Here is a 15527-nt window from a genome sequence, read left to right as displayed (position 1 = left end):
CCCATGTTACACCTATCCTCCACGAGCTGCACTGGCTACCAATTGGTCTCCGGACGCAATTCAAGGTGTTGGTTATTACCTTTAAAGCCCTACATGGCTTAGGGCCAGCATACCTTCGAGACTGCCTACTGCCACATACCTCCCAGCGGCCAGTAAGATCCCACAGATTGGGCCTCTTTCAGATGCCGTCAGCCAGACAGTGTCGGCTGGCGGGCCCCCGGAGGAGAGCCTTCTCTGTGGCTGCTCCGACACTTTGGAATCAGCTATCCCCGGAGATCCGGACCATACCCACTCTCATAGCCTTCAGAAAAGCTGTAAAAACCTGGCTGTTCCGGCAGGCCTGGGGCTGTTGACCTCATTGTTGAAGTCCTGCCCCGATTAGAATGAATGCATGTGGTGTTGTGATTTTAAACTGTTTTTTTTTCCCTCTCTTTCCCCCCACCTCTTTTTGTAAGCCGCCCGGAGTCCTTCGGGATTGGGCGGCATATAAATTTTATAAATAAATAAATAAATAATACAGATAGTCCTTGAGTTACGACCATAATTGAGCCCAACATTTATGTTGCTAAGAGAAACATCTGTTAAGTGAATTTTGCCCCATTTTACGAGTTTTCTTGCCACAGTTGTTAAGTGAACCACTGCAATTACTAAGCTAGAAACACAGTCGTTAAGTCAAACGGGCTTCCCCATTGACTTTGCTTGTCAGAAAGTTGCATGGAAGCTGATCACAGGGCTCCGAGAAACTGCACTATCATATGAGTCAGTTGCCAAGTGTCCGAATTTTGACCATGTGACCATGGGGATGCTGCAATAGTTGTAAGTGTGAAAAGTTGCCGTAAGTCACTTTTCTCAGTGCCGTTGTAACTTTGAACAGCCACTAAATAAACTATTGGAAGCAGTGGTGGGACTCCAACTTTTTTACTACCAGTTCTATGGGCGTGGCTTGGTGGGTGTGGCTTGGTGGGTGTGGCATGGCTTGGTAGGCGTGGCAGGGGAAGGATACCGTAAAATCCCCATTTCATCCCAATCAGCTGTGACTCAGGAGGCAGAGAATAGATGGGGGCGGGGCCAGTCAGAGGTGCTATTTACCGGTTCTCCGAACTACCGTATTTTCACGACCATAAGGCGCACCGGATTATAAGCCGCAGTATCAGTTAACGTTAATTTTTCAAACTTTTTTCATATATAAAGCGCACCGGGTTATAAGCCGCACTTTTTTTTGCAACATTCATCCGCGCGCAACTTTCGCAAACAAACAAATTACTAACGAAATCGCAACATCTGCCACTCCTCGGACTCCGCACTACATGATACACCCCCCCCCCGCACCGTTCGTCCAGTAAGGTCGGGGAGGCGTTGGGCAGAATTGGGAGGGAGATTTTCAAAGAAGCGCGCCAAATATCTCCCGCGAACTGAATCGGCTTTAATAAAGCAATTACCTGCTCAGCTTTAGTTCCCTTTGTGAAAGTTAGAATCCGCAGCTTGAACCCGAGAAACTATTAATCCTTCTCCCATTAAGCGCTATTCCATCGGACCTCCCCATTAAAACCAATCGGATGAGAAAGCCTGGGCGAGCTGGGGAGGGAAACTGCTCAGATGGTGGGAGGGACGGGAGGCAGGAACGGAGGAGAAAGCCTGGGCCAGCTGGGGAGGGAAACTGCTCAGATGGTGGGAGGGACGGGAGGCAGGAACGGAGGAGAAAGCCTGGGCCAGCTGGGGAGGGAAACTGCTCCATATATAAAGCGCACCGGGTTATAAGCCGCACTGCCGGTTTTTGATCAAATTTTAGGATTTTAGGAGGAAAGGTATGTGAGAAGGAGGGAGGGACCGAGGGAGAGAAAGGAGGGGGAAGGAAAGGAGGAAAGGAGAAAAGAAAGGAGGGAAGGCAGGGGAGAAGGAAGTAAGGGGGGGAGGGAAGAAAAGAGGGAGGGAAAGATACCTAACCTTTGATGTTTATAATGATTTGATAGTATGGGAATATCTCGAAATGTAGTTGTATTGTTTGTTACAAGTTATGGATGTTGTATTTTCTTTTTACCAATAAAATCTTTAAAAAAAAATAAAAAATTTAGGATTTTCAGTGCGCCTTATAGTCGTGAAAATACGGTACTCAAAATTTCTACTCCAGAACTGGTCAGAACCTGCTGAATACCACCTCTGATTGGAAGTCAAAGACAACCTGTAATCTGGGTAATGAAAAGTCTGCATAAAAACAACCAAGCTAAGGCAACATCAAGGACCCCTTCAGGGCATGCTTATGCCTCTTGTAGCTGCACAAAAATTCTAAGCTAAGACCTGGTTTGACCCCTCCTTCCAGCCTAGCTTGCAGTTTCCAAACACTTCCACTAGAATCTTTGTGCAGCTGCAGGAGGCATAAGCTTGACCTGACAGTCCTTGATGTTGTTTTAGCTTGGTTGTTTTAATGCAGATTCTTCATTACCTAAATTGTTATTTAATTCACCACTGCTTGTAAACCAGTGGTGTTTGGTTTCAGTTTATATTCTAGTGGTTTGCCCTGTCACTTTACCTTCCCTAAGATCCATGTCCTTATCTAGCAAGGAGTCTGGGAAGATTCTGTAACTTAAGTAGAAAACAACAGTCACTTGTTTGAGCTATTTACAAGTGTTATTTGCATGTACAGTTACTCCAGTTGAATTGTTTATTTCTGATTTTATTCATTTTACTCAGAAATAGGCTGCATGTTGTTTAGTGGAATGAATTGTCCACTGCAGGATTTCAGTAAGTCTAGAAAGAAATACTCACAGTTTTTCATTCAATGGGGAATCATCAACCCACATCCACTTTCTTGCTGGAAACATTCCTATCAAGCCAATCCATAGTGATTGTGTTTCATCAGAAATACTTTGGATAAAAGTCTGTTAAAAAAACACTTGATTAGTAAAATTATATTTCTATATCTGCTTCTATACCTGAAGCAGTCTATAAATGAATGTTTGCATAAGTATATTAATAACACTACTTGTCACTGTGGAGAAAATAGGCAGAAGCATTAAATATACCATCTGGACATACAGGTAACAGTAGGATATGCATCTGATATGCAAAACACACAGGTACAGTATAGGTGGTACCTTGCTCAATAGTAGTAACTGTGAGAGGGATCTTGGAGTCCTAGGGGACAACCATTTAAATATGAGCCAGCAGTGTGCAGCAGCTGCCAAAAAAGCCAACACAGTTCTAGGCTACATAAACAGAGGGATAGAATCAAGATCACGTGAAGTGTTAATACCACTTTATAATGCCTTGGTAAGGCCACACTTGGAATACTGCATTCAGTTTTGGTCACCATGATGTAGAAAAGATGTGGAGACTCTAGAAAGAGTGCAGAGAAGAGCAACAAAGAGGATTAGGGGACTGGAGGCTAAAACATATGAAGAACGGTTGCAGGAACTGGGTATGTCTAGTTTAATGAGAAGAAGGACCAGGGGAGACATGATAGCATGTTCCAATATCTCAGGGGTTGCCACAAAGAAGAGGGAGTCAAGCTATTCTCCAAGGCACTTGAGGGTAGAACAAGAAGCAACGGGTGGAAACTAATCAAGGAGAGAAGCAACTTAGAACTGAGGAAAAATTTCCTAACATTAGAACAATTAATCAGTGGAACAGCTTGCCTCCAGAAGTTGTGAATGCCCCAACACTGGAAGTCTTTAAGAAGATGTTGGATAGCCATTTGTCTGAAATGGTACAAGGTTTCCTGCCTGAGCAGGAGGTTGGACTAGAAGACCTCCAAGGTCCCTTCCAACTCTGCTATTGCATTATTGTATTGATGATGTTCGTCCATCGTGTTCGAAGAGCACCTTGACATCTAACAGGTTGTGGGCTGTCCACGACGTGTCCGCAGGTGGCTGGTAAGGCCTATAAGGGCATGAAATGTTCTGACACATGTTCGGCAGACGTGTGTGGGCACCATTGTTGCAGCATTTGCAGCTCTGGCTTTGCGGAGGGCTCGCTTCTCTTGTGCTGTGATTGTTCTGTCCTTGGATGTCTGGCAGCCTTGGTGGATCAGCATGCGCCATGTCGATCGATCTTGTGCCAGGGTTTCCCAGGAGGGGGTGTCAATCTCCTGGCACTCGAAGGAGGCTTTCAACGTGTCTTTGTATCGCTTCCTTTGTCCCCTGTACAATCGCTTTCCTTGAGATCATAGAGGAGCTGTTTAGGAATGTGGTAGTCTGGCATCCTTGCAACATGGCCTGCCCCAGCATGTCTGGGCTTTCATCAGCAGGGTGTGAACTGATGTCAGGCCTGCACTGGAGAGGACGTCTGTGTCTGGCACTATGTTCTGCCACCGGATCCTCAGTATTCTACAGAGGCAAGTCATATGGAAGTGGTTCAATTGCCTAGCATGCCTCCTGTATACAAGTCTCACTGGCATACATCAGAGTTGTTAGCACTACTGCTTGGTAGACTTTGAGCTTTGTAGCAAGGCTTATTCCACACTGGTCTCATACATTGATCAGTTTACCTTGACGATTCTGCAGTTGACCTCAATGTCAATTGTCACTGCACGGGAGAGGATGCTGCCAAGGTATGCAAATTGGTCCACTGCTTGCAACTTTTTCCCCTTCACTATGATGGTGGGCTCTTAGTGATGGGCTTTCGGAACTGACCGATGCATCTAATAATATACATCTAATAATAAAGCATTTACAAGGGATGCGGTGGCTCAGTGGCTAAGGTACTGAGCTTGTCGATCAGAAGTTTGGCAGTTTGGCGGTTTGAATCCCTAGCGCTGCGTAACAGAGTGAGCTCCCGTTACTTGTCCCAGCTTCTCCCAACCTAGCAGTTCGAAAGCACGTAAAAATGCAAGTAGAAAAATACGTGGCACGACAAAACCGCGCTTGACTAAAGCGCGCCCGATTAAATCGCGTCGCTGACGTCATCAACAGGGCGACAACAGCGAGCGCGGAGAAAGAAGGGCGCTTTAAATAGCGCTTTAAAAGCAAGCTGATTCAAGTTAAGGTAAGGGTTAGGTTTAGGGTTAGGTTTAGGGTTAGGTTAAGGGTTAGGGTTAGGTTTAGGGTTAGGTTAAGGGTTAGGATTAGGTTTAGGGTTAGGTTAAGAGTTAGGTTTAGAGTTAGGTTTAGGGTTAGGTTAAGGGTTAGGTTTAGGGTTAGGTTTAGGATTAGGTTTAGGGGGGTTAGGTTTAGGGGTTAATTTTAGGTTTAGCGTTTACAGCGTGCTTCTGTCTCCACGCTGTTGTCGCCCTGTGATGACGTCAGCTACGCGGTTTCGTCGAGCGCGCTTTAGTCGAACGCGGTTTTGTGGTGGAACCGAAAAATAGGGACCACCTTTGGTGGGAAGGTAACAGCATTCCGTGTGCCTTTGGCATTTAGTCATGCCGGCCACATGACCACAGAGATGTCTTAATTGCTATTCTATCTAGAAAGCAGGAAATCAGAGCCGAGGTGGCACAGTGGTTAAATGCAGCACTGCAGGCTACTTCAGCTGACTGCAGTTCTGCAGTTCGGCTGTTCAAATCTCACCAGGCTCAAGATTGACTCAGCCTTCCATCCTTCCGAGGTGGGTAAAATGAGGACCCGGATTGTTGGGGGCCATAAGCTGACTCTGTAAACCGCTTAGAGAGGGCTGAAAGCCCTATGAAGCGGTATATAAGTCTAACTGCTATTGCTAACTGCTATTGTGGGGGTTGTAGTTCAGCTCTCTTTCCCTCCATCTTCATTGCTCCCTTGGCCTTCCCAACCCAAACCTTGACCTACCATTTCTTCTTGTTCCTTCAGCACCAGCATTTGAGCGCCTCTGGCTCTGCAGTCTTCCTGGCTTTTGTCCCAGGTCCCCAGTTCTTTGGAAATCCAGTAGCATTTGCCATCATGATAAGACCAGTTTCCAGGACACAAGGGACATCTGAATCTTTCTAAAGGCCAAACAAAAAAAGATGCATTTTTTTTTTTACAAGAATCATATATGAACTTTCTAAAAGAGATGTAGATGTTTTAAAGCTGCACTACGGTCATTCATGCATTTGCCATCACAGTGAGACACTGATAGGCCTCAATTGATGACCATAATGGAGTCTTCTCATTACGGTCCCAAGTCGTGATGGTCATTAAGCATAGCTCTCATATGATCACCTGGCCTAATAAACCCATCCCTGGCCTTCCCGATGTGGTCATTAAACGACCATACTGTAGATTTCCAGAGCTCATATTGGGGTAAGGATGGCTCCTCTGAAAATGGTGCCTGCTTCTGGGACAGAGCCATGTAGCCTAGGGATGCCAAAGGGCAGCGCAGCCGGCTCTCCTTCCGCAATGAGAGCGCCAGGGCTCCACAGTGCAAAAGATAAATGAGTGCTCAGTGATAGGGGATGGGGAGGAAGATGTGGGATCTGGAGGAGTGGCAATGGGGATGAGGGCCACATAGGATAAATTTTATAATATTTGCAAGATGGGTTTTGTAGTACTATTACACTGGCTAACTAATGCGGATTTTCTTGCATTTTAATTTGCCTTATTTCTCTTTCTCTTTAAAATGTATTGTTAATAATTGGCTATTATAGAGGAGATAGGCAGGGAGGCACTGCACCGTCCCTGCAATTGGTTGTAAGGGTGAATCTGCCTGGATTTTATTCACGTGACCACAGAAGTGGTGCAGGAGCTGCTGTATAACTTCGAACTGTAGCTTTGCAGATTCCATCATAACTTTGAATGTTGCTAAGCGACTAGAAGTAAGTAGAGGACTACCTATATTTGCAACTATTCTAGAGGTATACTTTCAAGTACTGAATCTTAAAAAAAATATATCTAAAATCCGGGACAACTGGGGAAGGGTGCAAAAATATCAAACAGCAGCTGTATCAAACCACATGTAAAAAGTGGGGGCATCAATTATATGGCCATGGCTACTATCTCAATTTTTTTGATCCCTCTTGCAGATTCTAAGACCGAACCAGATATAATGAGATCTTTTGGGCAGCTGGCTTTGAAAGCCTCCACCAGGGTAGCTTAATGCAGGTTGATTTTTCTTTTGGTTGAGATTTCAGAAGGGGAAATGAAACTTGATTCATTGTCAGTTACATTGTGAATATTTAATTATTATTCTTGCTAATACACATAGAAGTCATGATATGGGACAATACCAAAATTTAATGAACCCAAATAAGCCAAGCTGTCATTTGTATTCTGGGTCTACTACCATTTAATTTTTTTTTTATAACAGTCTATGCTGTATTTGCTGTAAAGATTAAAACATCAAGTTGACAAATTATTTTTACAAATCCTGACTAAGCTGGGTGAATTTTCACAGCATTGTATTTCTTTTCTGCAGCCTCCTACTAGTGGTGCCATAAATAGCATTCATATTTAGCATTCATATTACGCATAGTTACTTGTTGTGGCCCAGCAGGTGCCGCTGGAGCTGCCACCAGACTCCGGCAGCGAGAGGCCCTATGAGTCAGCTCTGGAGAATGTGGAGGATCCTGGACAGGGTTCTGACTCCGAGCAGGGCGCAGAGAGGCTGGTTGGCCACCAGGAGGCACCTGAGCCTTGAACCAGTGGGGAGGAGACAAGGGAGAGTGAGCCAGAAGCCAGTAGTGTGTTGTTCCTGGATGCACTCCATCGAAGAGCTAATAGGCGTCAGGAACAGTTGCGCAATTACAGGAGGTGATTGCACACATCTGGCATTAGGCTCCTCTCCAGACTATAAAACGCTACTTGTGCACACGCCCCTCTTTGCAGAAGTCAATACAGAATCGAATGTCGGAGAACTTTGTGTGAGCTTGGCAGGCTGGATTGCTACCAAGCCTTATCTGTGTTTATTGCTGCCCAAGCTTGTCTGTGCTGGGTTTGTCTGTTAATTAAATGCCGTAATTTATCTCTGGCTCGGAGTGTGCTTTGGTGTGGAACGAGGGAGGTCAGAACAGATACTGATCTACAGCTTGCGTGTTTGGTGGGGTCTTTTTTAGGCTTTAATATTACTGTAACATAGAATATATAAAATAATGGAGGGAATATAAAAAGGGAATATAGAAAGATGCATTGATTCTAAACCTCTAACAATATAGACATCAATATATTTATAAATATATTGATGTCTATATGTCTACGTATATAAAGAGGAACACGGTGGCTCAGTGGCTTAGATGCTGAGCTTGTTGATCAGAAGGTTGGCAGTTCAGCAGTTCAAATCCCTAGTGTCGCATAACGGAGTGAGCTCCCATTACTTGTCCCTAAGAGCCAAGGTGGCGCAGTGGTTAAATGCAGCACTGCAGGCTGACTGCTAGATCAGCAGTTCAGTGGTTCAAATCTCACCGGCTCAGGGTTGACTCAGCCTTCCATCCTTCCGAGGTGGGTAAAATGAAGACCCAGATTGTTGTTGGGGGCAATATGCTGACTCTGTAAACCGCTTAGAGAGGCCTGAAAGGCCTATGAAGCGGTATATAAGTCTACTGTTATTGCTATATATTGCTATTCTGGCCAACCTAGCAGTTTGAAGGCATGTAAAAATGCAAGTAGAAAAATAGGGACCATCTTTGGTAGGAAGGTAACAGCGTTCCGTGCACCTTCGGCGTTTAGTAATGCCAGCCATATGACCTCAGAGACATCTTCAGACAGCACTGGTTCTTCGACTTTGAGCCGGAGATGACCACCGCCCCCTAGAGTCGGGAACGACTAGCACATATGTGCGAGGGGAACCTTTATCTTTATCTTATATTTATAAAAGTTCTGTATCTTTCATCTGGAAATCCATCATGTCCAGGGTCTTCCCCTAGTTTTACACAGAGATTGTATTGTCTTTATGGTAGTAATAGAGCTATAAAAAGATTCCTTAAATACCCTCCTAGAGGAAAAACTCAGTGATAAAGAGTATTTATTTATTTATTTATTTATTTATTTATTTATTTATTTATTTATTTATTTATTTTAAATGCAAATATTCCTCTTGATATATTCCACAAAATAAGCATTGCTTATTAGGAAAGCTGATATCATATGTTATAATATTTAAATTTGGGAGCAACTGGAATGTGGTCCAAGGTTGTAATGAAACAGAGGAGTTCATAAATGAATTTAGCAAAAAAAAAAAAGATAGTCTAATTTAAAACAATTTTCAAGTACATGAGAAAAGAGTATATTGCCTACATTTTGGGTTTTAAAAATGCCAATTTGTTAACTTACATTCCAATATATATGTTTGTAATACTTATCCATTGTGAGAAAAGACAAAGGGTTTTATGTATTTTATTTTAAATAAATAAATATTTAACATCACTAGCACAGATTACATGTTGATGGTTTGCAGAATATAGTTATGGAAAACATCTATAAAGTATTTCAGAAGTGTTCTTAAGGAGGCCATAAAAAGACCATAATCTGGGCAATAGAAACCGTAGTTATCTTTACTATCAAAAAATAATAATAATATATCCCTCAATGTCCCAAAGCTCGTATTCCCATCATTTGTGAAAAGACAAGTGATGGTTACATCACAGATCTTCCCAATATCTACATAAGATGGAATTTTCTCAAAATTCAGGAGATTGGGTGTGATATGTTCGCCATCCTTATCTCACAGGGAGAGAATATCGGCATTACCTGTTGAGTTAACCGGGACTTGTTTACACAAAAATGCCTGCAAGCGAGAGACAACATTCTCCAATCTGTGCTTAATTTCTGTTTCATTGCTGGTCTCCCGAGAATCAAAAGCCTGCTTGTAGTGTCTTCTCTGAAAAGCTTGAAATTCAAACAGGGAATAAATCAATTGAGGAAAGGAAGATATTATTATCCTTTTTTTCCTAACCCACCCTCCACTCCTTCTTATTAATCATCTGATTATGATTTAACTCATAACATTTTGTTCTTCTGAAGAGTATGATGCAGGAGTGGGTTCCTGCCAGTTCTAACCTCCTCTATAGAAGAGGTTCCACAAATCTACAGTGCCATTTAGAACCAGTTCCAGCTCCCTCCCCCCGCCCGTCTGCACATCATCAAGATGAAGAGCGAGAGGAGAATTCTGGGAGTTGAAGTCCACAAGTCTTAAAGCTGTCAAGTTTGAACACCCCTGGGGTTTTTTTCTAAAGGGTGAGGGGTGCAAGGGTCTTGTAACTTGACAGCTTTAAGACTTGCACACTTCAATGCCAGAGTTCCTGAGCCAATGTGACTGGAGGAGGAATTCTGGGAGTTGAAGTCCACAAGTCTTAAAGCTGTCAAGTTTGAACACCCCTGGGGTTTTTTTCCTAAAGGGTTAGGGGTTCAAGGGTCTTGTAACTTGACAGCTTTAAGACTTGCGTGCTTCAAATGCCAGAGTTTCTGAGCCAACATTTTGGTTGCTAAGCAAGAGCGTTGTTAAGTGAGTTTCCTCACATTTTACAAGTTGTCCACGCCCACTTGGTCACATGGCCGGCAACCAACTCCCACAAAGCAGGCCACATCTACAGAAGAGGTTCTAAAAATTTTGAAACCCACCATTGGTATGATGAAACACTTAAAATACATAAATAATAAGATAAAGAAGAGTTACATTACAACAGGCTTAGGTGAGCAAGAAGAAGCAAACACAAGGATGATTTGGATTTAATAATATAATTTGAAAGCACAGATGATGCCAGATTCCAAGAGGTAACTGTTAACATTCACAATCCCTTTCCCTTTTTGGGGGCGAATCAAGCACATGGTTTCAGCCACCATTTTGGCTTTTATGTCATACACACAGGGAAGGAGGTGTTATCTGTCACCATACTACCATCACACAAATGTGTGCAGTTACTTTGTGGTATATGTTTGGTCTAGTGGTTAAGTCATGAGGCTAGGCACCAGGAGATTGTGAGTTGTAGTCCCACTTTAGTATGAAAGCCAGCTAGCTGGTTTTGGACCAGTCGCCCTACCTCAGCCCAACCTACCTCACAGGGTTGTTGTTGCGGGGAAAATAGGAGGGAGTATTAGGCATGTTCACTACCTTGAGTTATATTAGAAATAATAAAGGCAGTTAGAAATAATAAAGGCAAGATACCAACTAACCAACTAACTTTGGCTTCTAGCTGATATCTATGATTCCTGGCATGATTTCCTAAAATTTATCTGAGAGAATGACTGAAGAAGACATTGTAAAATATAATAGCTATAATGCCTTATTAGTGAGCAAAATTCCAAACAGGAGAACCTTAACGTGGTTGAGAAGAGTTATCTTCTGTTCTATGCCATTAAATCCTGGTATTTTGTAAGCCCCATTGGATGAATGAGACCATGGGAAAGCTAAAATTATTTTGATTGAGATTAGCTACAATAACAGAATCTTGCAAATCTGATTTGACTGAACAACAACCTCCTCCTCCTCCTCCTCCTCCTCCTCCTCCTCCTCCTCCTCTTCCTCATAGTTCAGTGAAGTAGGGAACTGTCTGAGTTCGGGGTGGGTTCTGGCAGCCACTACTACTGGTTTGCTTGTGAATGTGCACACGCTTGATGCGCACTGTGCATGCATGCACAGTACAATAAAAATTGTTCTGCGCATGCGCAGAAGCAAAAAACAAGATGGCGGCGCCTATGGGGGTGTGGAAGGCCTGGGTCACTGCTGTTTCCAGCGACCCAGGTCGCCAAAATACTACTGGTTTGGCCAAACCAGTCCGAACTGGTAGGAACCCATCACTGGTCTGAGTTGCTTCCAAATGTTATCTTCCTGTTCTTACATTATCTGCCTGTTGCTGACTTCAAAACTATTTCAGCCCTCTTTTTTTGCCTAGACAATAGCTCCTGCATATCCTCGTCAAAGTAATCTTCCTTACTTTATATAAATTTCAAAATATTCAGAAGTTCAGGGTAGAAGGTTGTTAAATTTATAGTGACTCACCACAGATACGCAATGCTATCACACCTCCTACTAATAGGCTGATCACAACACATCCAGCCCCAGTAATGATCCAACGATAACAACGGTATCTCAGCGGACGATCTACAAAACAACCCAAGGATAACGTTGGATTGGAAGAAATATCCATCTAGTTCAGTTTCAAGCCAGAAGGAAGACACTGGAAACATGGAGGCTGATTGGAAAGACGGTTTAACAATGAAGCAAATGCACATGTTTCTGGTGCAGCTGAACACATGGAGTTGAGAGTGGGGTTTTTTATTCCTTCTCATGGACTTTGCACTTGAGCTTCCTGTTCCTGTGCAAGAACATATATTCTATTGGCTGTTGTCAGACTCCCATGAGGCCATATGGGGTCATGTTTGTATACAATATGTTTGGTTGACGTTTGCTGGGGGTGATGCAATATCCTTAGGAGATTGTGCCATGTGGTGAGCTCTGTTGCTAGATGGGTTAATCCTATTATGTCCTGGAGGGTCATGTCTTAATCCCATCACCTTGGAGCTGGAGGTCTCTTGTCTTGTAGATAGGCAGGCCAAGTCTTTCTTAAAGGGCACAAAATATATCTGGGAGCAGGGAGCTGCTTTCTGTCTTTTATCATCCAGGGAAATATAATATTTTGGCTTTTTAAATATTTCCCAAAATATTTCATTCTTCTAGGAGAGGGGTGGGTGCTAACTTTCTACAATAGGAAAAGAGGTTCATTTTGTGATGATGATCAAAATTTTCTCTCCACATGAAATAGTAATAATTTCCATATGCTCACTGAATTAATGAGGAGATTAATCCTTTTCTCACAACTGCGACATGGCACAACTGACAATCTTAATAAAACAGAATAATTTATCTAGTTTTGTTTTCGTTTGGAAACAGCTTCTGGACTCTGTGCTCTTAATGCACACACAAAAAAAAGAATGTTAAGTTTTGAGGACTAGATTTAATTTTTCTATAGAAATAGATTAAAATCATTGCAAATGTAAACTAAAGGGATGTTTGTAATTTTTTGTACTCTACTATACTGAAAAAATGGAAATCACTATCTTGTTTCTTTTTCCTTTATTCTTTGCACTCTACTCTTTATTATCTCTCTTTCTTGACTTTTATTTCCATTTGTATTTTATCTCAAAATCAACTATATATACTCTGTGTGTATATAGTGTATTTTATATATATATATATATATATATATATATGTATATATGTGTGTGTGTGTGTGTGTGTGTGTGTGTGTGTGTGTGTGTTTGTGTGTGTTTTATTTGTGCTGATAAATAAATAAAGGGAGACTAGTATAGATCTATTTCAAGCTATTTAGCTCTCATCAGCTAGCCATAGATATATAAATATAAATATAACAAAGGCAACAGTAAAAATATTGGGTTTCTGTCCTGATGGACTCTTGTGACGAGCCAATTGACAGATGATGGAAGCAGTTAGCTTCCTCCCATAATTGGGGCTTACCAGGGGTTGTAAAAATCATATATATATATATATATATATATATATATATATATATATATATATATATACACACATACACATACATACATACATACATACATACATACATACATACACGCACACTGCATACAATATATATATTGTAGATGAAGATGATGGATAGGTAGGTAGGCAGGCAGGCAGGCAGGCAGGCAGGCAGGCAGGCAGAGATAGATAGATAGATAGATAGATAGATAGATAGATAGATAGATAGATAGATGATAGATAGATAGATAGATAGATAGATAGATAGATAGATAGATAGATAGATAGATAGATATAGGTGATGGACGATAGATATAATTTGACCTTTTCTCAGAGTCAAGACAAAAATTTTCTTTCATTGCTCATTGTATTTCACATTGTCGGTTTGCAACTATTTGTCTAATTTATGACTCCCTTTGATCCAAGAAGCTGAGAGGTAGCTCCCTGGAATTTCTTTGTGGTTTTACAAGATTGTAAAATCTCTAATCTTCTCTAATCCTTGCATTACTCTCAAATCAGAGAGTGAGAAATGAGAATTTAGTATAGGCAAATCGGTGAGTCTGCCAATAGGCCAGAATGTCCCAGTTCTTCCTTTATGCCCTCTTCGAATCTTCCTGTGTTGTGCTTTTATAGCATCACCAAAATAGTTCCGGTGTTTCTCAATTCCAGCAACTTTAGGGTGTGTAGATTTCAACTCCTGGAATTCCCCATGCTGCCTTAAAGTTGTTGAGGTTGATAAACTGTTCTAGCAGCTCCACCTTCATTTTCTGCCATCAAAATCTTATCCACAACGATTTATTTGTTGATTTCTTGGTGTTCGTTTTGCTGGCTGTATATATTGTTTGCCAGACTTGGGGGATTTGGGTGGGCATCTTGAGAAGAGCAAAGCCAGAGGCATTGCAGGGTGGTAGGGTTAAAAAATTCCAGGGTGGTGTCTGCAACTATTTTAACACACACAAAATTGACAAGGCTTTGATTACTTATTTGTGGCAATTATCTTGTTTATTGACACCCTCTCTGTGGACATTCCTGGACCAAAATAAATCAGGGCAGTAATTAGTATACTAAAATGCAAAATGAAGATGTTCCTTTATGGATCAGAAATCCCTTAATTCCAAGTTGCATATTTGGAAATTTACCCTGTCTTGGAAGCAGATATCTTATTCAGTGATCAAATATTTTATGTTTCCTCAACCATATCCAACATTTTGATTTGTGAAATTGGGATTTAACAGCTTCACTGGCTTTCAAATTAAAAGCTGAGATAGACAAACGTCAGATTTGCATTTCCTTCAACAATATAACCATGGTTCCTATCAAATTAAAGCTACTCATATCAGAGGAAGACTGTCAGTCTGTTTCCTTTGTGAATGTCCATAAATGTCATATACTCTATAAGTATCAGAACATAGGATGGCCAAATGTACTGAACTAGAAAAGCACGCCATATTTTTATACGTCTTTTGGATGTCTTCTCAAAGACATTCAAAATTTTGGCTGGTCTAAAATCAGCCACTCAGCCTCATATCTGAGAGGATTGGAGTCCAACAATTCCCAGTTCATTTAATCTAACACTCTTCGCAATGCTTCCCTCATTGCAGCAATCAAAAATATTTAGCAGACATGGCAATCAAACTAATAGGCGGAAGGAAGAATGTAGAGAGAAAGTGTGCTGTTACCTACAGACCCAACCTTCCATATTTGATTATAGATCTCATGAAATCATAGTTCTTAAACTAGTTCAGATAAAATTTTATTTTACCTGATTCCCGAGACACAGAGATTGGATTTTGCTGTTTTCTGGCTTGAATGTTAAGCGCCAAGTAGCCTTCCTCATCCTCCATTTGACAAGATGTTCTTCAGAGTGCCCTTTGAAGAATGTGGGGGGTGTGTGTGTGTGTGTGTGTGTGTGTGTGTGTGTACACGCTTTTCTGAGCTTGCAATTCTGTGGGAGAAGCCGCAGAACCGACCACTTGTGGTAGAGAAGCAACAGAGAGAATGAGGCCTCCGGCTTGACCATCTCTCAGCACCTCTGCTCCGCTCTTGATAGCTCAATTGTTCCAATGAATTTGTTTCCAAAAAAGGCTGTAGAGAAAGGTCACAGGCCAGCTCTTGTTCACTTAGCTGTTCACTTCATCCCACCCACCCCTCTCACCCCGTGAGAAAACAGCCAATAAATACTATATCAACTGACTACAGAAATGTGCAGG

General features: G+C 41.9%; 1 protein-coding gene across 1 annotated transcript; it reads right to left on the bottom strand.

Annotated features, from left to right (window-relative positions):
- Window positions 1-5675: 5675 nt before the first annotated feature.
- LOC116524049 (C-type lectin domain family 1 member B-like) lies at window positions 5676-15161 on the bottom strand. The gene is made up of 4 exons (XM_032239146.1): window positions 15080-15161; window positions 11818-11919; window positions 9570-9707; window positions 5676-5893 (listed from the first exon to the last, which is right to left on the bottom strand). Exons 1-4 carry the CDS (start codon window positions 15159-15161, stop codon window positions 5676-5678), a joined length of 540 nt encoding a protein of 179 aa, XP_032095037.1.
- Window positions 15162-15527: the final 366 nt, after the last annotated feature.

The sequence above is a fragment of the Thamnophis elegans genome, chromosome 2 (assembly GCF_009769535.1).
Source record: "Thamnophis elegans isolate rThaEle1 chromosome 2, rThaEle1.pri, whole genome shotgun sequence".
In the NCBI taxonomy this organism is placed as follows: domain Eukaryota; kingdom Metazoa; phylum Chordata; class Lepidosauria; order Squamata; family Colubridae; genus Thamnophis; species Thamnophis elegans.
Note: the sequence above shows the minus strand (reverse complement) of the source record. Positions and strands in the feature narration are given on the sequence as shown.

Coding starts and splice junctions, on each gene's coding strand:
- LOC116524049 (XM_032239146.1), bottom strand. CDS start 15,161: ATGGAGGATGAGGAAGGCTACTTGGCGCTTAACATTCAAGCCAGAAAA. Junction 9,708..11,817: donor GATAGCATTGCGTATCTGTG/GTGAGTCACTAT, acceptor TTGAATTTCAAG/CTTTTCAGAGAAGACACTAC. Junction 5,894..9,569: donor AGTCCCGGTTAACTCAACAG/GTAATGCCGATA, acceptor TTTGGCCTTTAG/AAAGATTCAGATGTCCCTTG.